The sequence below is a fragment of the Phalacrocorax carbo genome, chromosome 1, assembly GCF_963921805.1.
Source record: "Phalacrocorax carbo chromosome 1, bPhaCar2.1, whole genome shotgun sequence".
NCBI classification, from domain to species: Eukaryota; Metazoa; Chordata; class Aves; order Suliformes; family Phalacrocoracidae; genus Phalacrocorax; species Phalacrocorax carbo.
This window is the reverse complement of record NC_087513.1, coordinates 122,478,163-122,503,734: the sequence shown is the minus strand read 5'-3', so window position 1 is coordinate 122,503,734 and position 25,572 is coordinate 122,478,163. Positions and strand designations below refer to the sequence as shown.

At 41.0% G+C, this 25,572-nt stretch overlaps 1 protein-coding gene across 2 annotated transcripts in view; it reads right to left on the bottom strand.

The window, feature by feature from the left end:
• The window catches only part of LOC104041218 (amine oxidase [flavin-containing] B), a 52,697-nt gene continuing 27,125 nt past the window's right edge, over positions 1-25,572 (bottom strand). The window contains exons 4-15 of one of the 2 annotated variants that reach the window (XM_064473050.1): positions 21,651-21,755; positions 20,797-20,888; positions 17,774-17,915; positions 16,311-16,460; positions 15,485-15,644; positions 13,984-14,080; positions 13,178-13,231; positions 8,936-8,993; positions 7,853-7,950; positions 6,687-6,798; positions 4,973-5,035; positions 1-4,554 (exon numbers count right to left, since the gene is read on the bottom strand). In XM_064473050.1, coding sequence (XP_064329120.1) covers positions 4,399-4,554; positions 4,973-5,035; positions 6,687-6,798; positions 7,853-7,950; positions 8,936-8,993; positions 13,178-13,231; positions 13,984-14,080; positions 15,485-15,644; positions 16,311-16,460; positions 17,774-17,915; positions 20,797-20,888; positions 21,651-21,755 — 1,287 coding nt within the window. In that variant the 3' untranslated portion in view covers positions 1-4,398. The remainder of the gene's footprint in view (positions 4,555-4,972; positions 5,036-6,686; positions 6,799-7,852; positions 7,951-8,935; positions 8,994-13,177; positions 13,232-13,983; positions 14,081-15,484; positions 15,645-16,310; positions 16,461-17,773; positions 17,916-20,796; positions 20,889-21,650; positions 21,756-25,572) is intronic. The other variant, XM_064473057.1, reaches the window with a different exon arrangement.

The window sequence follows — 25,572 nt, the reverse complement described above, 5'->3', positions numbered from 1 at the left end:
TGTGACATGACAATATTTATTGATTCTAAATTAAGGTTAAAAAAAGTTCACAGCTGTCAGGTAAAAATATCTGCAGAGCCTACTGTAAAGGGAACTTAAGAAGGAAACCAAAGGAGACAGTCACCACAGAGGCACTTGAGAAAATGCTACAGTTATAAAAGGCACAAATTCATCACACACACAGCATATATATTCCTGCAAAGTGAAGTCACTCTTTTTTTCCAAAACACAGAGGCAGGCATCACTGAACACTGACCTGTACATGACTACAGGAGACACGCTATAAGCAGCAGCCTATGACAACACCTGAACGGTTTGACTGTAGATACTTTGAAAGCAAGACTGCTTTGGTCATCTCGTTTTTATCTCTATTGAAGAACAGATTGTAAGATCAAGGTGATTTTAAGGTGGTGGAGATGGGAGAGGGAATGTTAGGTCATTTAAACACAGGTCAGGTTTATTTGCAAGCATTTGTAATCTGTGATGTAAGTGGGTTTCCTTCTTGCCTGAGAGCAGTGGCAGATCTGTTGACATTTAATCCTGGCTCCCTGTTGCATCCAAGTGCTTTTGGAGGAAATACAATTGCTTCTTCCTCAAAAATATTTTTCTTTCATGTCTCAAAAAAAAAATCCTCCACCCTTAAAATTTCTGCACTTCTTTAAAGGCTACCTCAGTGAAACAACAGTCCCGCTGAGGGCACAGGAAGATTATTTTAATAGAAGTCCCTAGCTTCTCCTCCAGTGATGGACAATGCTCAGACACATACTGAACTGTGATTAATATCTTTGTTGTACTGACAGCAGATGTGCTATTTGGAATCAAGATCTGCACTGAGAAAAAAAAATGCACTAGTTACAGGAGAAACAAGGGGCTGCCTCAGATTGCTCACTTCCTTGTTATTGTCGAGTAGTTTATACAATTAGCTTTCAAGTACTTCGGCTAACACAGATTTTCATGCCATGACCTGACATCCTGGGCAGTATACAGTTGCCATCAAAACCTACAAGCAAGTAAACCTCTTTTTTTTTTTCTCCCTTCAAACTCTTAAGAGCCTTACAAAATATGCATGGTAACACAAACCAGTTCATAAGAGACAACTACAATTATTTCCATAGTTGTTCCTATAATATACTTTATGAAGCTGGTAAACTGCTGGAACTTTCATGACAGCAGATTTCTCATCAAATATGTTAATAAATTAGGAATATAGCACAAGTTACCTGCTAAACCAGACTCCATTCCTCTCCTTGAAGGGATGGCACAAAGGAATTTTAGAAATGGTCCTTCTACCCATGGGGAAGCAACTTGATTCTCTACCTACATTTGTCAATTTTCTCATCACACTGGCATCTGCATACACAAAGTGCCACATATTCCTTTTATGTGGAAGATGTCGACAAAACAGCAGCAAATCCTTCTTTTTAATCCCATAGTGGTGATAAACTCCACACCATAACCGTAGCAAGACACAGCTATAAGGACAAAGAGAGCATTCCTAGTGCTCTGGCAGTCTGGAAAGAAGAGGACAGAGACTTTCAAATGCTAACACAGATGTTGCAATTCAGACCTCCCAGCTCCATCAGATTTGGCTAGAAATCTCAGGGGATCCAAATTTGATTTGACATTTCAAGTTGCGCCTACTTTTAGTTGTGGCAGAATAACATGAGAAATGCTTTGTGGGGATTTTTTTTTTCATTTTTGTTTCACTTTGGATCTAAGAAGAAGAAAGGTTCATAACTATATACACTTTTTTTTTTTTTTAAATTGACCAGTCTCATGAAAAGCTTTGGTTATGATTGAGTTCAGTTCTAACTATACTTAACTTCTGTTTTTCCTTGGAATTTTTGCCCCTACAGCACACATTTTCTTGTTAGACTGGGAAAAGCCTCTGCCAGATTGAGAAGAAAAGAGATACATTTTGGACATGAATAAAACCAGTTTATCTTTGTTAGTCTCATGGATCTGCTCCCCTTCAGAGACCTGCAGCGTATTTCTAGGGCAGAAGCAAGACTTGAATTCCAAACAGTTTTGGCAGAGAAATCATCTGTAAATGCAGCAGTTCTTTATATGTTAAGTATGTATTCACCGTCTAGCACTTAAAAATATTGGGCAAAGACTTTAAAAATGTCTTCCCAAATTTAGGTTCCTATATTTATTTCCAGCCTGAGAATTGTCTGAGTTGCGAAAGCTCTGAACTTACACAGTTCCCATTCAGCTTTCGGTTCCTAAGTCATTTAGTAAATAAATCACACAGAGGGAAAGCCATGTAGAAGCACTTTGTGGCAGGCAAATGTCCCAGCCAATTAGTGCTCTATGTGATACAATGAGAAAGGCCATATGTGCTGCTGCACTGTTCTTCTGACTTAAAGATCTTTATGTCTGAAAAGCTCCCCTATGCATTTTAAAAGGCTGTTATGAGGATATTCTCTTGTGATAAAACCCAAGCTGCTGCTACGAGAAGATTTTTAACCGGCCCATGAAGTTAAAAAGAATGAAACCTAAGGGCCAGAAACTGATGCGCTGCTCACAAATATTACAGCTTTATAAGTAGTTCAGTGGATTTCCATGGGACTATTTGGAGAATGAAGAAGTACTCTACATAAGCAAGATCAGATGCTAGCCCAAAAAGTCTGGTGATAGTTCCTCTACCGTCCGCTCACACTAGTTGCTGAATATATTATTATACTTTCCTACATGGCTTTTTACTGCAATGCAATTTTTAGATATAAATCAGCACTTGTTGAAGGGAGATGTGCAGCAAATGGGCTCAGAAAAAATCCAGACATCTCAAACTTCATGTGCACCAAATCCTGTTCTCGGTTATACCTGTGTCTTCCTGTTCTGTGTTGTGCAGATGTAAAACAGTAGAAATACTTAAAACAAGGTACCGTCACGTTGACAGGTGGGCAGCTACGGTTGTGGTGGTTGGGGTTTTTTGGTTTCTTTGTTTTTCGTCTTTTTTTTTCTTTTTGTTTTTTACATCGTTTTAAAGGTACCAAGCCAAGGAAGGCAGAAGCACTTGCATGTGACTATCCTATTCATGGTTCTCTTTGATCTCTGTATCATTTCAATCCTCGATTAGCTACCAAAAATGCACAGTCAGTACAACACAGCACAGCAAGGAGAAGTGGAAGTGCAAATCCCATCAATACCGTTGGTAGGAGAGACACAAGCTCTGAATCAGCCAAGCTAAGTTCAGCACAAAGCAAGTGTTCGGGGGCACTTAAGTTGGTTTGTTGGTTTTTTTTAATGCTAACACTACATTTTCAAGCCCATTGTGCCCTATCAGTCAAGAGACAGCCTCAAGGTGTTCAAAGTATAAATTTAAGTAGATGAAAGGAAGGAAGGAGATAAGAAAAAATATGTAAGAGTTTTTATGGACAGCTTTACAACTTCCTGGGGTAGGCAGAGGTTAATTTGTTCTCTTGCTATCTTGCAGCAACTTAGGGAGCTAAAAGAGGACCTGGAGGCAGAGAGACATCAGACTGGGTGAAAGAGGTTCAAAAGGCTGTGTCTGTACATTAGCACAAGGTCCCCCATTCACACACAGGTCCAACAGCCTGATCTGCTATACTGCTGTACACATCACCTGTCATCTGGAGCCGGCCAGTTTTCCCGGCAGAGGAGATCTGATCCCGCACAGGGATGGACTCAACTGGGAGACACAGGCTTTGCCCTTCCAGGCAGTGTGAGCACAGCTGGGGAGCCTAAGATTCAACCACATTGCCAAAGGCAGTAAGAACACTGTCCTTTAACTCACTGTAGGACAAATATGCCACTGGAAATGCCAACAACCTATGGCCACACTTGCATAGTTCGGATGGATAAATTTAGCCTGACTTGTCCCTTAGGTGCTGCCTGGGCTCTGGACGTCTGGGTGAAAAATAAAAACACTAAAAAGATCCTTACCAGCGATTTGCATGAACTAGTTAATTATTCTTTATGCTATGGATTTCTTTTCTCAGTCTACCACACAGGAAGACAGAAATCCTTCGTTTATAACTAGAGGTGAAAGTGCCTGTGAAGACTTGGAGTTCAGGGTCTGGTTCAGATACAAGTGTAAAAACAACTGGAAATCTCATCAGAACAGGCTTTATAGAGGTATTTTGTCAATTCTATTCTGAGATCTGGATAAAAACCTCAATGTGATAACACTCGGCAGGGTCTCCTAGGAATTCAACAACCAAAAAGTTACTGCTAGAAGTAGGCCTGGATTCAAGGGGTTCTTTTTCAATATGGATGCCCTTCCTTCATCCTTCCCCCTCCAGCCTCTTCTTTCTACTGTTTTCTTCTCCTCCCCAGTCCTGACCTGATTTTGGAGACAGGGAAGTACATGCCAAAAAAACCTCTGAAAAAAAGAAAACAGCTCAAGTGTGAGGCTTTGCATTGGAACCTTCTTCAGTTTCGAACTAGAAGTCCCTTTTTGTAGGCAAATAACCCAGCCACAGCCACAGAAGTGAAGAAAGTGGAAAATCCAATCAGCTTTAGCAGTCCTGGCACAGACGGCAAGTTCCTCTCCCAGAAGGTTGTAGTGATGGGCAAAGCTGGGACATCCTGCAGAAAGAGCATCCATTATCAACATAACATCTCCACTGTGAGAGGCAGGATGTAAATCGAGAGATTCTTGCAGCAGAAACAGAACTGGTTTGAAGCAGTTCATGCTATCAAGAAGTACAGTGTATCAAAATTTTCTGTGCAGTTAAAGGGATGAAGAAGAGACACAGGGCAAGGATTCACAGCCTGGTTAAGAAGTGCAGTTCTTTCTCACTCTGCGTTACAGAGCTGTCAGATGGGTGCCCTCTCTGAGTTTCTATCATGTTCCTTTTTAGGGAGGGGCAGTTTTGGGGAGTAAGGGAAAGTTCATTGTGACTTTGATTTAGTGAACTTAAATAAAAACAGCCAACAAAGTTTCATCTCATCAGCAAAACCACAGAAAAAAAAATTAATCAATTTAATCTACAGAAAGACTTACAACTGATTCAGGTTCTGGCTTCCAAATTTCACTGTCTGGGATTTTCCTCATAGCAAACAGTATCTGAAAATAAATAAAAACATTCTCTAGTAAGTATCATTCATTCTTTGAAAGGGAAAGAGAGTAGCCTTCATTTTTTTTATTTAAAATAGCTCAATGAAGATAACAATTGAACACAGAAATTGCTGTGTATTAACATTTGAAAAGAAAACTCAACCTTTGTACGACTCATTTCTGGGGAGGCCTGATACTCCTCCTAGTGGAAAATAGAAACAGTAACAGGAAAGCCTCTCTGTGCTTAGTCCATGCAAGATATCGGGACTTGACTAGTCCCATGGGAACAGGGTAATACGAATATGACTGAGAGTTAAGTATACACTCATGGCAAAGTGAGGCATGCATAAACCAGCTACTGCATGGGCAAGCTATATAGCCAGGAGTAGCCTGTTTTGCAAATTTTACCATGATGAAGGAAGAGGAACAGAATCCTGTGAGTGATGACAGACCACCACTTTCAGCCAGAGAAAAGCAAGACTGAAAAGAAAACCTTCACATCGGAAAGGTAACCATTCGAAGTATCAAAGACACCAGAGATCAGTAGGATAGCAAAGATTATCTGAAATGATAGCCATGAAAGACAGCAAGATTAATGTCCTCTACAGTAAAATAAAATGGAGGTGGTCATATTAATGTTTTTCCTATTCCAGGCACTTGTAGACTTAATATTTGCAGTCTCTTACAATGGGCTTTTATTCTAGACGAGATTCATGAACCATGTCAACTTTTCAATACAGGAGAATGAGAAACACCCTTGCACTAGATTTTAAACATAAACATTTTCTTCTCACAAGTAAACAAGGAAAGGAAAACATCAAAATTTTTGCCAGTCAAGCTCACTTGCCAACTTCCCTGCTGAGGCCTATGGAGGTTCTGCTGTAATGTCCTTACGTTAGAGAGGTTATGAAGCACTACCTCTGGAGGTTTTCAGGAACAGGTTAGGTATAACCTTCACAAACGGGACAGTTTAGGGTCAGTTGATCCCTGTCTTCGGGGGCAGGAGTACGGGTTAGATGAACTCTTCAGGTTCCTTCCAGGCCAATTTCCCTTCCACAGCTGTAGTTTTTAGCCACAAGGTTCCCTTCACCTCATAAAACAAAGATGAAATTTCTTTTGCTGCTCCATAAACTATAATATTCCTGAAAATACTTGAGGAATTGGCATTTTCTCAGAAGCAAAATATTTAAGTCCTTGTTTAATGCCTATGTAAGGCTGTCTCAATGGTGTATCACTGTGTCAATGGCATTGCTGGAAACAGCTGAGGAAGGGACTGGCTTGCGTATAGAGCTGCAGAACTGAGCTGTTCCTAGTGAGACTAGTGGCCTTGATCTCTTGGTATGATGACTAACAAAGTGCCCATTTGGGGGAAAAAATGACGAGGGGACAATTTGGGATTTCTGTTAGAGAAGAAAGGATTTCATTCCTGGAAACAGAGAAGAGTTTGATGAAATAGCCAGCACCCTTCCTAAGCATTCCAAATCTCAGTGCAAAACCTTTATTCCTCTTGAACTCTATCCCCTTTGCAGGTATTTGCATCAAGATTTCAGAACACCTGAAGCTGTCAACACTCAGTTCCCATTTCACCTCCAACCAGAATATCTTTCATTTTTCTATAGGATATTTGACAGTGCCCCTTGTTTTGGGCTTAGCTCTATACCTCTCTGGCTGCTCTTTCTCCAGCCTGTACAGCCCCCTCCATGTATCCGCTCCACTCTGTGGCTGTCTCTGTGCCAGCAAAATAGATCCTGCCAACAGGCTGCCGAATAATCCTGGAAGGGGACAAGCAGTAAGTCGCATCAGCCATATGAGGAAAGATAATTGAAATCCTTGGGTTAATATTAGAATAACAGTGTTTTAAACAACAGTGAGCACTTAAAGACAGTAACTTTGTGTGAGTTGAGCTGGAGGGGGAATCTGCATTGCACTTCATTTCTTACAGTAAACACACCAGTGTTCATGTTTTCTAAAGATAGGTGTAAATGATAATTAGCTTGAGATGAGATTTGTTCTTTCTCACAATTTTAGCCAGTGTCATAAATACCAATGCTCGGCATCACTGGCACAGTGTAGCATTCTGAAGTACACCCCCATGATATCTAAAGTAAAAAGCAAATAAAAAAAAAGGGGGGGGATTTGCAATAATTACCATTAAAATTACTTTAAATACTAAGGCCTCCCTATGCTCTCCATTACAACTGCTTTATTGCTCTAAGTTCTTCTTAAATCGTTAAAACTTGTACTTCAAAAGTAGGGCTATGCCGCCACATTAAAAACTATGTATCTGAATCCAAACACTGGTCTGACCAGTAAGCCTTTTTCTTTTTAGTAAATCTTATTTTCATGCAGAAACATATGTTGGAGAGGACTGTATACAATGGCACACTGATTACTATATTAAGCCTTGACTGCTAAAAGGAAAGGCACAGTCCAGAGAAATCACTCATTACTGTCAATGCTGGCAAGAATTAACCGTCTGCCAGTATTTATAAAATACCAGCTTAAGATGTGCCAGAAACAGTAATACCGACCTCAAATACCCAAAGCCAGTTTTGTAAACAGATTGTGAAAGCTTCTCAACTCCCTTCCAAGAACCTACCCAGCTGAATAACAAGAGCGAATAAAACCCCCTAATGATACTGTACTCATCCATCATAAAGCCCAGCTGAGACAAGTAGAAGGTTATAGTATCTGTTTAAAATATTCCTCAGTGATCTTAAAAGTATAAAGAGAACAGTGACAGAGGATTTATGACCCATTCTGAGGATATTTATTAACTTGGTCTTATCTTACTACTCCAAACCCCACTATAAATAGGCACTGTACCTTCCATACTGAGTCATTATGCCTGGTGGGAAGTAGGCTGTGTAGCAGCCCCCAGAATACTGTTCTTCACACCAGTTCTTCTCTTCATAATGCACTGGCTGTAAAACAGAGATTAATTCACTCAAGGAAAGGACAAAGACTCGAGGAAGCTGATAAAAGAACTGAAGAGACCGCAGAGAAGAATAGCTTAGGATTTGTTGCATGTCAGTGTCTGACAAGACGAGCACATTTAACAAGTCTCTTAATGCAACATGGATCCAAGACAATAAACCTTAATTTTAGACATTGCTAGCTATTTTTTAAAAAAACTAGCTAATCTGGCCACTGTAGAACAGAATCCTCTTAATCTGTCAATGTAAATTTATGCTTTTATGCTTTGAGCCATGTAAAGCAAAATTAACCTCTGGTGTACACAGGTATAATTCTTGTAATATGTGCACTGGATGCAAACACATACTGTGAAAATGCATAGTATGGCACTTGCATGGTTCTCCATACAATATCATTGTGTTTAAAATGATATAATCTCGGGACTGGCGTCTACAACATTTAACTTGTGTAAAATTGCCCTTAGAGGATGAACGGTGTTGAACACATAAACTAAGTGTTAGATCACACAAATCCTATCAGTTATTTACCACTACAGGGAAGAGAAGGCAAGGGAAAGGCAAAAAAACCCAAACCCAACAAAAACAAAAAACCCCACATGCAGCAATGAACTAATAAGAGAGAAGAAACATGCTCCACGTAGACTGAGAGGGAAAGGCAAGCCTGTCGCATCTGAAAACAGCTGAGATGTATGGTGGTAAGCACTGTGATTGCCACCCATGAAGCTGGACAAGGACAGAGCTGCCTTTTAACTGTTTCATAAGCTCATTCTTATCCTCAGGGTCAAACACGACCCGAGACTTGCAATAACATTCTCTCCACTCCTCTACAGAGGGCAGCAAGTGCTCCCGTAGCAGGTACCTTTTCCAAAATGCTACGCAGTGTGTGCCAGAGCACTGCTGCATTCCGGTTTCATTCTGTCCCTCCCCAGCTCAAGTCTGACAAGAGACGCCATGGTTTAGATTTTGTGCTTACATGTAAAGCTTCCTCTGATCCCAGAACCTTTGCATAGAGCTCACACAGCCTTGTCTTCCTGCAAGAGAAAAGCAACAGAAGACTTCTGTGTGAGGAAAGAGAAACCAAACCAAACCATGTGTCCTAGTTTCAAGAGAACAAATATTAATATCTGCTTAAATTTGAGGTTCCAGCTTTCTGGGATCTGTCCTAATTGGGCAGCCTCTGGATCACCAGAAATAACTCAAACTCCTGTGCCGCGTAAGTGCCTTTTTTTTCCAGCAGTTACGTAAGTTGTTCCCTTAAGATACCTCTAGCAGCCCAAATCCATACATTATCCAAAGGTTCTCTAGGCTGTCAGGAAAAGAAAGTAGTAAGGCATTGCACTTTTTTGTCTTGGCACGTGGTCTAACTTATGGTTTGTTCCTACAAAGATGCAGGTATTGATAGCCTGAGGCTCTCAGGGAATCGGTACTTCATTTCTGTATCTATAAAATTTTCTCATGTTTTAGTTTATGAGTCTATAAATCCATGAATATATTTCATTCTCTAGCAAACCCCAAGAGCAATTGAGTTTGCTCCTACAAGCTTTTGGGTCTTACTATTTACTGTTAGCCACACTGCACCAATTCCCAAACACAAGATCAAGATGAAATAATAGTTAAATTATGAAAAATAAACACACAAACACATCACTGGAAAGACATTTACTTCTGGAAGAAAGTCCTGTGCTCCACAGAAAGCCATGCTGGGCACAGAAATACAGCAGTCCCAGCTCTGTAACTGTATGGGCTACGCTTGCAGCTATACAAGCGTATGAGGCAACTGTATCTACACTGCTGTATGAAGCAACCCAGCTATACAGGAGCCCAGCTATACCCATGAGCAGCTGAACTCGAAGAATGCTGTAGAAAGGGGATGAGAAGGCAAAAAGCCAGTAAGACCTGAAAGGCCTTGAAGAAGGTGTCCTCCTGTGCAGGCTGGGGCTTGAGCAGGAAAGTGAAGGCTGCTACAGTTCAGGACGAGCCATGGCCCTGGGGTGATTTTGCTGCTGGCAGGTGTCAAGCCCAGCAGCAGCAGAGGGAAAGGAAGCAGCCCCTTCCTTGTGCCCTGAGACGGCAGCCTGCTGCAGAAGCAGAAATGCACGGTGATATAGCAACTGGCCAGGAGGGCTCAGAGAGCTGCAGCATCTATATATGAACATCCCTCTGCAGCCAGGGGGTGACAGGAGTCCAGCAACAGCCATAATAAAAAGGGATCATCTCCTCCATCTCTCTCTCTCTGTCTCTCCCTACATGAGGTCATCACCATGCCCTGCAGACCACCAGCATTTATCCAGTGTCTGAAGAGAATTAAAGCCATCTTAACAGCATGATCCAGCAAAGCCTCTGCTGAGGTCTGACCACCACCTCTCACAAATGCCCACTGGCTCCTGCATTCGGGGTGTGTCAGTAAGACCATGGGGCTCCACAGAAAATGAGTTACCACCTTGGAACCCGTCTGCTTCTGCTCCTTCCACCACTACAACAGGGATGAGAAGGACCCCTCTAATTTGCCTGTGCCCTGCCCTTTTTCCACGTGTGATTTGCAGACCCTCCAGCGAGCCCGGAAATAGCATACCGGAGGCTGGTAGGGATTCTCATGTACAGCCAACTGCAGGGCTCCAAGAAGGTGCAAGTTCACTGCTGTTTGCTAACTACATTGCAAATACAGATAAAATTAGTTTAAGATAGCTGTGCAAAAGAAAGTATTAAGCTTCAGGTCAAGGGCATTTTCAGACTCTTAAGAAATTTCGACCTTGGAAGGAATTATTCATCATTAACATGGTACTATTTGACAGAAGAAACCTTATAGAAATTCAGTTTCTAAAGGATTCAATCATACCAACAGTAATATATCACCGAGGACATGCCCCCTAATAAAAGCAATCCTTGCAGATGTGCTGGTCTCTCTGCAACATCTGCATGTTTTGTCCCAGAACAGTTTAAATAAATACTTATTTATGGATTTATGGCTAATGCTAGCATGGAATATATGGAATATGCCAGTGAGTAAAATCCTTACTTCGTGGCTTTGGACTCAGCTGTGAAATTGCCACTAGTACTAAATAAGAGTAATGTTACGCCTGGAGGTACCTAGGTAGGGTCCTGTTGACGGTTACACTGCACATGCAGACACTCAGCTATTCTCTCTGGTCTCTTTTTCCGCAGCAGTGTGTGATGCCATCATCTTCGTTGCACAGCTGTGAAAGGTAGGGCACAACCTAACCACTGTAATTATTCCTTGGCACCCGGCCTGGGAAGACCAGCTGGCAGGCAGCAGTGAGTTTTACTTCCTTCCGTCTGGCTTAGGCTGTAAAACAGTTTCCATCCCTTCCCACAATTGCTGTTCCCAGCTATGATTTAGGATAGCTGCCACAGACTCCACATCCTGCTCTTCATACCCAAGGATTACTGAAAACCTTACCCTGTCATCAGCGTGATAAAGGGAGAGCCCAGCTTGTGTTGGTAAGTGAGCACAGCATCTCAGTGAGATGCATCCTCTGTAGGGTGCCACAAGAAGCCTTTCCTCAAAAGAGATCCCTCCCTGCAAACACCATAGCCCCCATCTAAACAATACGAACTGGTTGCACCCTGAGTATACACTGGCAGAAGGTCTGGGTTCACCCTCTGCCTTCTCCTGGACCCAGTTTCCACTGGAAGGAGACTTGTGCTCATGTGCAGGACAGGAGCTGCAATGCAGCCCAGTGGGGTCCTGCCATGGCTGACTGTGACCAGGACTTTAGGAGCCAGAGGCACCCCTGCCCCCTGCACCAGGGTACCTCTGTCAGGTACCAACCCAAGCATATTCCATAACCATTCTTTACCACAGCAAAGCCCTTCCTAGTCTACAAGAGGCAAGAGTTCAAAATCCTTTCGTTTAAAACTCGGCTGTAGGCAGCAGCAGAGTCAGATAATTGTGCTAATGCTTTTAACACCCAGGGGAAAGCAACTTTTTTTCTTCATGGTGCCTTGCAAACAGCGATGACAGCCCTCCATTTCACAGAAAGAGAAGCTGTTCTCAAATACTGCAAATGCTCAGTTGTATCTAGTGTATTGATACACAGCATAAGACACCATTTGGTGCTTATGATGGCTTAAAATGCTGGGCACACTGGATTTCAGAATACCTACACTACTTTTATCATCAGTCACCTGCTGGGGGACTATCTCAAAGCCTGAGTGCTGAGGAAAAGGCTGCCTTGCCCATTCCTGCCAAAACTGTAAGTGCTCTGTGGTACCTGGCTGTCATTTGAAAAGACTGGGATGTTAACAACCCCATTTAGACCCATTAGCCACAGACTGCTAGACTACCTGCAAAGCTAATCTGAGATGACTACATCTTCTCTAGTTAGACTACCTATTACTGTAAAAATGTTTACTTGGACACAGTATTCCTTGTGGCATGCTTTAAAAACAAATGTATTTTCTCCATGTTAAAATAAGGCTCTCATATCCACACTCTCCAATTGTAGCTTTAATTTGATCAAATACTGTGAATCAGTGTGATGGAAAAAACTCATTATTTTGTAAATTCTATTTTAGTAATAAACAAAAGAGCACTACTGTATGCAGAAATCTGTTTCAACAAGACAGCAAAAAAGACCTTCATCTGTGCCTGAAGGGCATTTTTTTCCCACAACTGAGGGTGGAGAACTACAGGCAGCTTTTTTGACCCCTTTGTGATCCAGATATCTCGTTCATGGCTGCTACAGCAGCCCCAAGTTTGCACTAAGTTACAGACAGTGAAAGGACCCTCCAGGGTGATTAGAAAAGAAATCAAGTACAGGGGCCAAACCCGTCCCTTCTGACAAGTTTTCAAAGAGCTCAGTGCACTTGCAAGAAGCCAGAGGGGTAGCAGTGGGGAGGGATGAGGCTGGCCCTGGACGCCAGAATATCCAGACTACTTTCATAGTCAACAGCTTAGAGCAGTTCTTTTGCCAAAGTCACGTAAGCAGAGCAGCCCTGCTGGAAAATGAGAACCAGGACGTGAGTGTCCAAAGGGCAGGGCCTAGCTACCACATCTGCTGCCTGTTTGTGGGAGTTCTGTGGGATCTTCATCCAGAAACAAATAAGGGACCTTCTTCCTTAAAGTGACATGTCCTCCTACTGTTGTAAAGTTACAGACAACTTCCTTCAAATAGGGGCATTTTTTTCCTGTTCTGGTCATTTATAAAAAAAATTTTACTCAGATCCCATGCATGTCTCCAGTGTTTATACTTACCTTTCTTCTTTTGTGAGACCTGTCAGTCTTCTACACTTCCGAGCAAGAATGAAGCTGTAAAAAAAGGAAGACCACAAACAATTTACTTTCATTACATTACTACTCTTCCTGCATTATTTAAAATGCCAATTCCTTACGACGAGATGCTTGTGATTCATAACATTAGCTTTTGGGTTCCTATCCAAAATATCCATTTCACCTCTCTGCACAACGTTATATGCCACACCTGCTGATTGCAGGAACCACTCTCGAAGGAACCACTCTGCAGTTCAGGTTAGAATACCTGTATGAGCTGTTTCCCAATGACCTTAATTTTACACAGCAGTGCATGCAGACATATAACAACAAGAGGTGAAGCCTGGGATTGAACTAGAAATTATTGTTAAATAAACTTTCTAAGACTGATCATACCCCCTGGTTGTTTAAAAAAATAAAAACAACAAACAGAAAAAACTAAAATATGTGCTACAAAACAAACTTTCATTTAAAGAACTGGAAGATTTGGGGAGGCAAAATATTTGGAGAAAACTTTACATTTCTGGAATTATTCCCTTTCTTCTCCTTCTTCTCCTCTTCTCCAATTTTGTATTTTGCCACACAAAATGCAAAATATGACAGTGAGAAAAGGAGAAGAAACACAGAATTTCATTTTTCTAAACTGGCAATTAAATTCACCACACACTCAGAAACTCAACCCTTTGCCTATTTTGAAGTATTTCCCTTCAAAAGTAGTGGGTTTTCTGTTTCAGTTGTTGCCTCTAAGGCAAAATAAAAGGGCATTAACTAGACACCTTCTTTGATCTTACCCTATTATGGCAGGAAAGCTGCCATCAGGCTTAGTATCGTCAAGTGTTAAACCAATTGCAGCATCCTCATCTTCAATGATCATGGTACCACAATACCCTGGTAAAAACAAAGTAGAAAAGAAGTTAGGATCCATGTGTCCAAACATAGGAATGAGCTTCCAAGAAGTTGTGAAATACTCAGAACTTGACTGGACAAAGCCCTGAACAACCTGATTTAAATTTAAACCCTGCTTTGGGCAAGGCATTGCACTAGATGACATCCAGACATCCCTCCCAGTTTCTATCATTCTCTGATTCTATGATTCTAATGTAGGGAGATAGGAAAACAAAGGAAAGGAACAAAAAACCACAAAACCAACAAGTAAAGCGATGCCCATCAACTGACAAAGATGAGCGCATAGCTCCCTTGCACTGTAGTGTTCTTTTGGCTTAGAGAAGTGCTAGATCATCTCTAGCAGAGAAAATTCAGGTCTGAGTGTGCTGACAATTAACAATCCTTTTCAAGCATATTCAAAACAGAAAGTCAATAAAGGAATCTCCTATTGTTGAATTCATGACAGAAAAATAAATTATTCTGCAACCTGGCTAGCAAGGTAATTATTAATTGCCCAGAACAGATTGCTCTCAGATACTGAATATGTTCAAGTGCCTCCAGCACAATTGTTTCCGAGTATGGCATTTATGTCAGACATAGAAAGAGATATTTGTACATTGTTTTTCAAACACAGTTGTACTTAAGAGTTTGAATAACAACAATGTTAGCAAAGCACAGTATGCACCCTATGAGTTCTACCAGGGAATGGGAGTCAGCTCTTGCCAATCCATCCCAAACCTAATAGCCAGAACATGCCAGGATCCAGAACTCTTAAAACCATTCAGAGGTGACGGATGGATGACATTTGTAGACACATGCAGATGAGGACTCTTTATAACCAGTGGAGAGAAATGAGTGCTGTTACTGAATCAAAGACAATCTGCAATGTTAAGTTCTAAAAGAAATCTGAGGAATCATGATAGTATTCAGCATGTAAAGGGAGTGCAGGATGGCTAGGCCAACTGGGGATATCTATGCGGAGACACCTTAAATTAATCATGGCCAGTGCATCCAGATGGCAGATTTTTCACAGGCTGATAACTGATGGGATAAAAACCTTTCTCCATCACATATCACTTGTACCTTAAGATTACTGTACAAGTGGGAGAGACTCATCTCATACCCAGGTGCCACTGAAGGAAAAAGAAGACAACAAAGACCAACCAAGGCAATAAGAAACAGACATGAGTTCTCCCTTCATGCTTACCTCCTTTTTATTCTCGCATCCACCCTCTCCTCCCAACCGATCTCTCAAGTTTCTCAAACAGGTAAAGGCAAAAATGGCAGGGAAGCGTACAAGGTCCCCTTCTAAGGTCCAGCATCCTCTAAACATTAAGTCTACCCAATTACCATGTACACTTTTCCCTCTTTCTCTCAATACTATTCCCTTCAATTAAAACATAATACCCTTCTTTCTCCAGAAAGTTTCCTTATAGTACACAATGCACTTGATGACTGAGCCCATGGGGATTCGGTTGATGAGCTGGTTTCTCATTGGTGGCAAAGGCGGGCTGAAATGAATCTTCAAACCAAGAGCTGGGGGAATGGCACTGATGACATATTTGCCCTGGAAAAGAAATTATACATAACCCAAATACATTCTCTACTACTTCATCCTAAGTATATTGCTCTAATCATCTTGGCAGACATCTGGGGAGGTTGCAGTGTATATCTTCTGAAGCAATTTTGGCATTTAACGTAAGAATTGCAAAACTGAAACCTCCCAAAACCCTGGTTGTTAAACAACAAACACGCGCTATATAAACAGCCATCTGTTCCAATGATGGGCAGCTGCTCTTTCCCCAGCACTTGAAAAAAAGCCAGTGGAAAGATTTTCTGTGTTACAAGAGTCCATTGGTTTCCCTTCCCTCCAGACTCCTCTGTTACAACTTGGAAGCAAAGCCTGACATTTTTTTCACAGAAAGTTTATTATTAATTATTATTATTTTGTGTTCACCTTACAACTAGCCTTTCATTCATAAGGTAACTGAATACTAAGAAGAGATGCTAGTGAAGGAAGAGTCTGAATATATGCTTTGCATTTCAGGCATCATTTTAAAGCTCTATCATTGCTATTACTGAGGGACAACGAGAAAGCGTGACTTTCTGTCATAGTCACTTTAACCTCTGCTACTTTTTTGTACAGGGTTTTGAAACAGTCAAAAAGGAAAAGCTAAAGGTTTTCTAGCCATCCCAGCACAAACAGTTGCTTATATGTTAGAGGTTTCATTACCTCATATAATTCATGATCTAAGGTTTCTACTACAACACTTTCACCCGACTGGTCGATGCGGACGACTGGCTTCCTCAGCTTCACCCGGCCTCCCAGGCGCTCCATTATTTTCTCACTGATCTGGCCAGAGCCCCCAACAAACTTCCTCTCCTGAAACACAGAAAACAACAACTCAGCAAAGCAGAATTAGCAGAGCGAGGCACATGAAGCATGTATCGCGACAAACGATTTGCTTGGCATTCAAAACAAATCCCATTCTTCTGTTGTTATCAAACTGTTTTAGGAAAGTTCAGCAGTCTCACTTCACACTCCTTTCTCTTTCAGTGAGCTCTTCAAACATTTCCATTTGACCACCAGCCAACACTAGAAGTATCAACAACCTCATGAGAAAACCCCTTCTCACGTGGTCTCCAAATGGATTCCACAGACCTGTGTGAATCAGCAAGACTTCTGAAAACAGCTTACACTTTTAAACCTTTCTCTGAGTTCACTCTTATCCCTGCAGAGGTCTGTGTGTCAGAAGCAGGAACCTTCATCCTCATAATAAATAACAAGCTATAAAGAAGGGACGTAGCTCACACCAAAAATGTATCCTGCAGTATGTAATCTAACCTAACCAAAACTCAAATCACCTCTACCATAACACAGAATTCAAAGAATCTTTCGTGCAATGCATTTACAGCTTTTATCTATAATTATCCATATCCATTATCTGTATCTAATTATCTATGATTTTCGCTTATCTATGCATATTTATGCATTGTAACATCTTTTAATGTAGTCTTTGTATTTTATTTATTTATGATTAAATAATATGCATTTTAAAAAATACAATTATTTCTAGCACAATTAGTAAAATTTGCGTTTCTCAAGTAGAAGCCCATTAACAGAGACTTTGCTTTCTCGAAATACAGAAGCAGCACTAACGTACCAGATTTCAAACATTTCAGAGCAATATCATATTTAAGCAGGACTGTTCATTTTCTTTAGACTGATTTTAAAGTCTCAACAGTTTTAACCCATGGAAGCTTGCTTCTTTAGGAATTCAGCTCTGGGCTACATTTTCAGTATTAACTTGGAGCACTCCACACACTTGTGCACCTAGCACTGCCATCTCCATTGAGTACTCCTGAAGAGGTAAAGCTTCCTTCAGCCTCATGACAGAAATAAGCGTAAGTAAAACTTCCTTTTTTTTCTACGTGGATAAGCAAAGTACATGTTCTAACCAGAGCCCAAAAGGAAGCCAGAGCCAGGAACTGATATACCTTCAGCACAGAAACAGCCTTCAACACTAGTTTTGCAAGATCTAGATTAACGTGCCAACAAACCAAATTAGCTATCCATGTGCTGCTGGCTCAAAATCATGATTTCTCAGTTGGACCTCTGAACTAAAATAAACAAGCAAAAGAATGAAGTTAAAACAGAGCCTGTCAGAAGCTGCAGAAGGCGATGGCTGACAGTACCTGCCCTCCATTGGTCGTTGAGAATATCCTTGTTGTCCCCCCACATTGTTTCACATACCACAAAAACCAAAGGGCAGAGACCTCGTGGGGTTCAGAAGTGACATCCACATTCACAAACAGAGTTGCAAAACTCTTGGCGGCACTGGAACAAACACAAGAAAGTGAGTTAATTTAAAAACTGAAGAAGGGGGTGACAATCTTGTTCTTAGAGACTATCTTTGGCAACCTCTTCTTTCACTGAGAGCAAAGGATTCCTTAATTTCAGTTGAAGTAGGAAACAATATCAATTCCTTTTATGCAACATTTTTCAAACAAGCTTAATCAAGTACTGCTGTATTCCAGCAAAATTAGGGCTCCAAGAGACATGAGAACCAATGAAAGTGTATGTCACTTTATGCTAATAGAAAATTAGCTTGTCACTGGAGACTCAGGATCAAGGGAAGCAAGCCCTCCTGCTTCCACTGGACTCCAGAACCACTATGTCCTCCCATGGTTCCTCCCTTGGGTTACACCCAAGATCTGCAGCTGTTTGCACCTGCTGAATGCCTGTCCCTCAAGCACACAGCACAGGGATTATTCAACATTTGTCATAACAAAAGTGAGGGATCTTGTCTAAACTGATTATCTAAACTCTCTGGATTAGTCAGCATACCCTCACCGCCCGCTCCTCTGCTGCGCTCAGGGAGGGTGTTGCAGCTGGAACACAGTAAGGAAAGAAAGGGAAGTAGGAAACCATAAATGAAGAGACAGCATACACACATGCATGCAGAAGTCTGGTAAGAAAAGGGAAAAGGTACTTTTGGCTGCTCAACTCAGTATTTTAAACAGTGGTCTGGTAGCCAGTGGTGATGTACACAGAAGTGGAAAAGTGGCCTGTGTCTGAAAAAGGATTACTGCTTTTATGTCCTCCAGCTGATGCTTTTGTAACAGCTCTACTGAAAATTACTGTATAAACCTGTACAAGATTTTGGGGGGCACTAAGACAGAGTTAATTAAGACTCAGGGAAACATTCCTCCTTTTAGAAGCAAACACTTCCTCTGCCCTCACTCTGAGGAGGAGTTTAAAGGGACATGGGCAGGACCAGGAGGTGCTTAGCTTAACTGCATTGTGACTGACAGGGCCTGAGATTCTATAGGTATTTCATACACCAGGCAATCATTAACTTCCAAAACCAGTACAGAACCCACTTTTAGTTGCTTCTTTCTTTTTTTTCAGTCTTCAAACAAAAAGAAAACAAAAAACACCAAAAACCCCAAAAAGCATACTCGTAACTCCAACATACAATTTCAAACAGCTGTAGATCTACACAGAAAAAAGGCAGCTTCTGTCCTTTCTAAAAATGCAAAGTCTCACTGAAGTAAAAAGCTGATCCATTTTCTGAAATGCCGGTACGTTCTGGCTTCATTCTTGAGAGCCAAAAATAGCACAGAAAATATTTATCAATTTTTGTTTGTATAAACACATATTGTAAAATATAATAAACTCAAAGATATTTTGTCTAATGGGAGAATTAGTATATTTATTTATTAATATTACATAAGCAGAAGGTATTAGATGGAGGTTAAATTCTCCTAGTTTCTGCCACCTTCTCCCATTGCTTTTCAGTATTTCAGTTCCCCAGTTTCTCCTGGTATTTTACCCAGAAATGGCAGTATGATTTCAACCAAGAGCACTCAGGGTATTTCCAGCATGCAATTCTAGCCAAAAGCAAATCTGTACAATCTGTTAGATGAGAGGAAAGAGTGGAAGATAACCCTTATGGATCATTACCTTCCAGGTTGGGGAGTTTCTACAGCATGTTACCTAAATCTTGAACAAACTGGGCAAATCAAGCAGAGATGCACATATGCAATCTGAAAAGCATCTTGGAATTAAGGGAGCCTGACACTTATGCTAATATTCAGCTAAAATGTCAAGTCTTATTCCATCAGAGTTTGAAAAAAATATGACTGTAGTCACATGAGCTATTGGATATTGAATGACTACCTGTGCATGGTATTTTGCTGACTTGTACAGTTCCTTACCAAATCAGAGGTTTAGATGGCCAGCAGAACCACCAGCATACTCTTCTACTTGGTTTTACTGAATATGGACCGTGACACAAACAAGAAAGGCTTTCTATGTCTTTGTACAATTATAACTCTTGTTAAAGCAAAATAACCAGAAGATCAAAAGTTTCTGGACAAGAGCCTACTGTCCATTAACAATGATCATATTGCTCTCTAGAGTCTGGCTGAAGCTGTAAAAACGCCCCTGTCGACGACAGGGTCAGCTTCAGTGAGTGATAGCAGGTTTCTACACCGAGCTCGTGCAGGCTCGCTGCAGCCGCATGTCAGGTGCTTAGCAATTCTGAAGAGGCTGCTGCAGAAATCAATCTGCCTGACAGTGAGGCAGAATTAATGGGGTTTTTTTTTTTGCTTCAGTGCGAAGAAAACCAATCAAACTGTTGTTGAATGGCAAGTAAAGAAAAATTGCTTTGAGGTATACATAAAAACAGGGAGCATTTTCAGTTTCCCTGAATGGTATACAGTGCAGCCGTTAAACAATAGGATGATGGGTGTTAAAGTGATTTAGTGCTATTTCAAGACAAATGTTATTTTTATAGCACTTTGGTAAAATCAGCTGGTCCTGCACAGGATAAATGTGTGTTGTTCCACAAAAGTCTGATTCAAAAACCTGCTGTAGCCAGAGCATTTTTCTCATAAAAGTTAAGCACACAGTAAGTAGAGGGAAAGTGCATATAACAGATGAAGGTACTACCTATGTCTTCAGAAGTAACCCTCCCCCAATACATTTTCCTTTTATCTTTATTTTAGTCTAAAAAGTTAGGGAAATATAACAGAATCTACTGTGTGTGCTGACAGGTGCTGTGGTCCATTATTACAAGATTTTCTCACCCCATTTATTCAAAAAGGCTGTATTCTAGTGGTAGTTATATCTGCTTGCAAAGCGGTAATGCCTATTTGGAGTTCTAAGGTATATAAATATAAGCTATCACATTTCGTATTAAAGAGCTTCTTACTTAGTCCAGCAAATTTTATCTATGAAATCTTGCATAGTCATTTTGTCCCATTCTTCCGCATGTGGAGCCTTCCATGGGGCTTCACTAGGAATCTAAGGAGACATAAAAGAGCATTCATCAGGAAACAAATGAGTGGCATAAGAAAGAGACAAGAAACACAAACAATCACAAACAATCTTATTTTTATATGGTAATTCAGCCTGCAAATTCCTGGCAGGTAATACAGTGAATTTAACAGAGGATGCTTTTAGGTTTTTGTTGTTTGTTTCAAGATTTATTTTGTTTTAGATTTAGGAATAGACAATAATTTTAGAGTTAAGAACTTTGCCTAGAAAGGCAAAGTACAGTGCTGGGTGATGCCTCAGACTTATTCCATACCCCTCCCATTCATCTATGCAAGTAACAGCAACCTCTTCTCAAAGTCTTGTAGCTCAGTCAATAGAAAACATACACTACTGGTAACAAACTAAAATGGCTGAGCTGAACCTGAGGGTGGAGAAGGGCATATATTTGCAGTCTACAAGCCTCAAAAATATTACTTACCCATCGTCAGGCAAAGTGCTAAAAATCACATGCATAAACCCTAATGTTCATATATACAGAAAAATTAGGGTATGGCTGCAAACAGCCTCAGCAGCATGGCCTTCAGAAAAGCTTGCCAGGACGCCACTTATAACATGTGCTCCGACCATCAGTTTGTACCAAAATGCATGGCACGATGGTGCTCTTGCCAGCACCAGGTTTGTTCAAGCTAGAGCAGCTTTGCCTGTCTGCATTGTAGTCCCGTCTTCACTCTGCCCCTCACTGAGACAAAGCTGAGCTGAGACAGCCAGCTGCAATTCCTCATGCCGTACCTCTTTTCCCATTTCATCCATGGTCCTCCACAGGTTGTTGTAGTCCAGGTAGGCCAATGGATTCCACATAGGAGGGAATGGACCTTTAAAGGGGTAAGACTTACCCTACAAGATTAAAAACAAACAAAGCCATCACAAAAAAACTAAATACAACCATTATCATGGCTTCTGAGCGCCAAATGGTTAAGTGGTCACTGGAAGAAAGCACAAACTTAATTAATACATGTAACAGGATCCGACAGATCATGTGTGCATGTGCACGTAGAACAAGAGGCAATGGGCACAAAATCAAACATGAGAGCTTCTGCCTGAATGTAAGCAAACACTTTTTCACTGCAAGGGTTACCAAGCACTGGCCAGGTTGCCCAGAGAGATTGTGGAGTCTCCATCCTCGGATGTCCAAAAGTCACCTGGACACGGTCCTGGGCAACTGGCTCTAGGCAACCCTGCTTGAGCAGGAGGGTTGAACAAGATGACCCGTAGAGGTCCCGTCCAGCCTCAACCATTCTGTGATCCCGTTATTCTACATGTGCAACTTAAGTGTGATACACAGTTGAATTAAGTCAGTTGAGTGCAGAACTGATACTGCCTCCTATCTTCTATGCTTTATATCGGGTACTTCTGAGCAACAGAACTAATACTCTGCAGTAGAGTCCCTAAGATCAGACAAAAAAAAAAAAAAAAAGAGATGGAGCAGCATTGCTCAGCTATGACGAAAAATTGTCTATTTGTTACTGAAAAAGAGAAATATATCTTACATTTTTTTCTCCTAAATGTTCATTAAAAGACTGAACTGTTAATTGTATTTAGTGGGGTCTCCTTTCTCCCAGAATCAAACAAAAGCAGCTGCGATGAGCTTTATTACACTCTAAAATCATAGCCCAGAGACCTTCCTGGAAAAGACTGGTTTCAGCTAACCTAAAAATGCCCAGCCCTACAGAAAATGTAGCATTTACTAATAATATCTTCCAAATCAACATATCTGGCCATAAATTCCAGAGAGTGATAGTGTGGCCAGTATGAATGTCCTAATTACATCATTATATATTTAATAGTTAGATTTTATATATCTGTATCTCCACTATTAGATATTCAGAAAGTCTAGCTGAATCAAGAGTGGAAGAAGACAGGTAATTTGTAGAGCTATTTTATTTACATGGGATTTCCCTGCCTGACTATATGGATGGCAGTATAACAGCTTTAAAAATTCACAAACAAATGCTTATTAGCGTTATGTGGTTACTCATTTTTTCACAATGCATTCTGGACTCCATAAAATAGATAACCAATAAAGGCCATATTGTGTGCCACAGCTGATTTTTCAAAGCTTATATCAAATTATGTATTTAAGCGGGCACAGCATCAACATGAATGTCAATTGGTAGAAGTACTAACTTTTAATAGATATTTGATGCAGTGCCACACTAACGTGTCACTAAAAAAAATTTTACATTGGTTTCAAAAGAAATACTGGATCAAGATTTAATATTTAGAACAAGGAAGCAACAACAACACTGTGTCTTGTTGATGAGAAGTATCGGAAGACCACTTACTCCAAGAACTGTCAGGCTTGATTTGATTTAGCCTCTTCATTAGTAATGTGAAAGGGACAGAGAGCACATCACTCAAATCTGCAGGTGTTTGCAAGCACCAGAAGAGACAGCAAAAAGGCACAAATGGATCCTGAAAGACTCAAAACTTGGTCCAGAAATAAAATGAGATAAAACCTTAAAAAATGCTGTCTAATAATTCTGAGGACTTCCAATTCAAAACGAGAGATATTTAGAAAGCAGTAAGGATATGGATAACCTAAGGATAAGAATAAGGGAAAACTAGTTTACAAAAAAACCCTAACAGGTTAAAGAAAGCAAAGATAACCCTTTTTTTTCACCTAGTCTTTGTATGGATGCAGGACTCTAACAGAATCCTTGTCAGAAAGACCAAGGTAACGAAAGTTAGGAAGAAAGCAAAGTGTGGGAGGAAAGGAATTAATTCTTTGGTACATGGACATATAAATAAGTAGCTGCAAAACAATTTCATTTGCAGTGCTTTTGAGAAGAGATTATGATTTGTAAAATGCCAAAATAACAAATTTTGAAGTTTTCAGTCAGAAGTTTTGTCATAGCCAGAGCAGATCTCCAGACACTTAAGGAGCCAGAGGTACCAAGGTTGAAAATTTAGCATTTCCAAGTTAAGAATGGACATTACAGCACATGTTCACAAATACTCCAGAAAATGGAGGGTCTGGGTTTGGGGTTTGGTTTTTTTTCGGGTGTGTGGGTATGTGTGGGAGTGTGTGTGGTTTTTGGTCTTTTTGGTTTTTTTCATTCAGCATGGAACAAAAGTGCATTTCTACAGCTCTTGTGCTCAACCATATAAAAATACATTAAATTGAAATCAGAAAAACATATCCCTGTAGATGAACTCAGTGAGTTTGTTTGATCAGATGCATTTGGTCCCAGCAGGGACATTTGGGTACTATTATGGAATCTCTTAACATGAAATTTATTTGAACCGGGACACACCTTCATACTCTGCTGCCAGCGGGCTATTAAGAGCAGCAAAAGCTCTCAGACTGAGCACCTTCCTGTCCCAGTTAGTAACATCCGAACCCTGTCAGTAATTACCTTTTAGCCTTCTGGGGCACATTAAAATTCCATAACTAACTCCTATGGCAGCAAGAAGTCAGTCTCACCATGCCTTCTTCTGCACACTATAACCACCCTCCACTAGTGTAAACACTGTGTAGATACTCCAAAGACAGAGCACATCAGTTTGAAGTACCTAGCATTTCCCACATTTAGATTTATGGAACGCGTATACTGCTGTGCTCAAGAAAACCAAGACAGCATCAGAATGGGTTATTCCAATTACTGATTTTGTTCTGAGCTTCCTGCTCTGCCAGAGGCAATCCTAACTGAGTTATCCCCTCTGAGTTAAGTCTTATGACTTCCCTGTCGTGCTTCCTCATGAGTGCTTGGCTTAGAGACACACAAAACAGATCTTTGTTTTAGTATTCTTCTATTTCACTGCATTTGAACTGCTGAAAGGGAAACCTTGCTTATGTCTCCTGTGCAGAAGTCTGGGGTGACAAGTCTCATAAACCACAAGAACAAACTTCAACCTGGGAAAATAAAAACACTCATAGAAGTGAGGGAGTGTCCTGTGGAAGTTAATTTCAAGAGCTCCTAAGACATTACCTAAGATCTGATCCTTATTTCCTACACAGACAGAACTCCAGGAGCTGTCAATCAGAATTCTGTTTGAGAAGAAACTGCAGGACTAGGCTCTACACAGAAACAAAAATGGCAGCACCAAAGAAAGACTACACATAGCTCTGAGTAGTTACCAACAAACTGAAACATTTCAGCTCTGCTTCTGATTAATTTGCACTTTAGCAAAAAGAATCACCTTATTGGTATTTAGGCAAAATTTGCTTATTTCTATCAGCAAGTTTGCTGATGATACAAAACTGGGAGGAGTGGCTGATACACCAGAAGGCTGTGCTGCCATTCGGCGAGACCTAAATGGGCTGGAGAGCTGGGCCCAGGGGAACCTCATGAAATTCAACAAAAGCAAGTGCAAGGTCCTGTACCTGGGGTTGTACTGGTGCACAACCCCGCGCACCAGTAGATGTTGGGGACTGACCTGCTGGAAAGCAGCTCTGTTGGGAAGGGCCTGGGAGTGCTGGTGGACAGCAAGTTGACCCTAAGCCAGCACTGTGCCCTTGTGGCCAAGGCAGCCAGCAATATTCTGGGATGCACTCAAAGGATTATGGCCAGCAGGTTATAGGAGTTTATCCATCCCCTCTACTCCACCCTAGTGACGCCACATCTGGAGTGCTGCATCCAGTTCTGGGCTCCCCAGTTCATGAAAGAGGGAACTACTGGAGGTACCACAGTGGAGAGCTATGAAGATGATC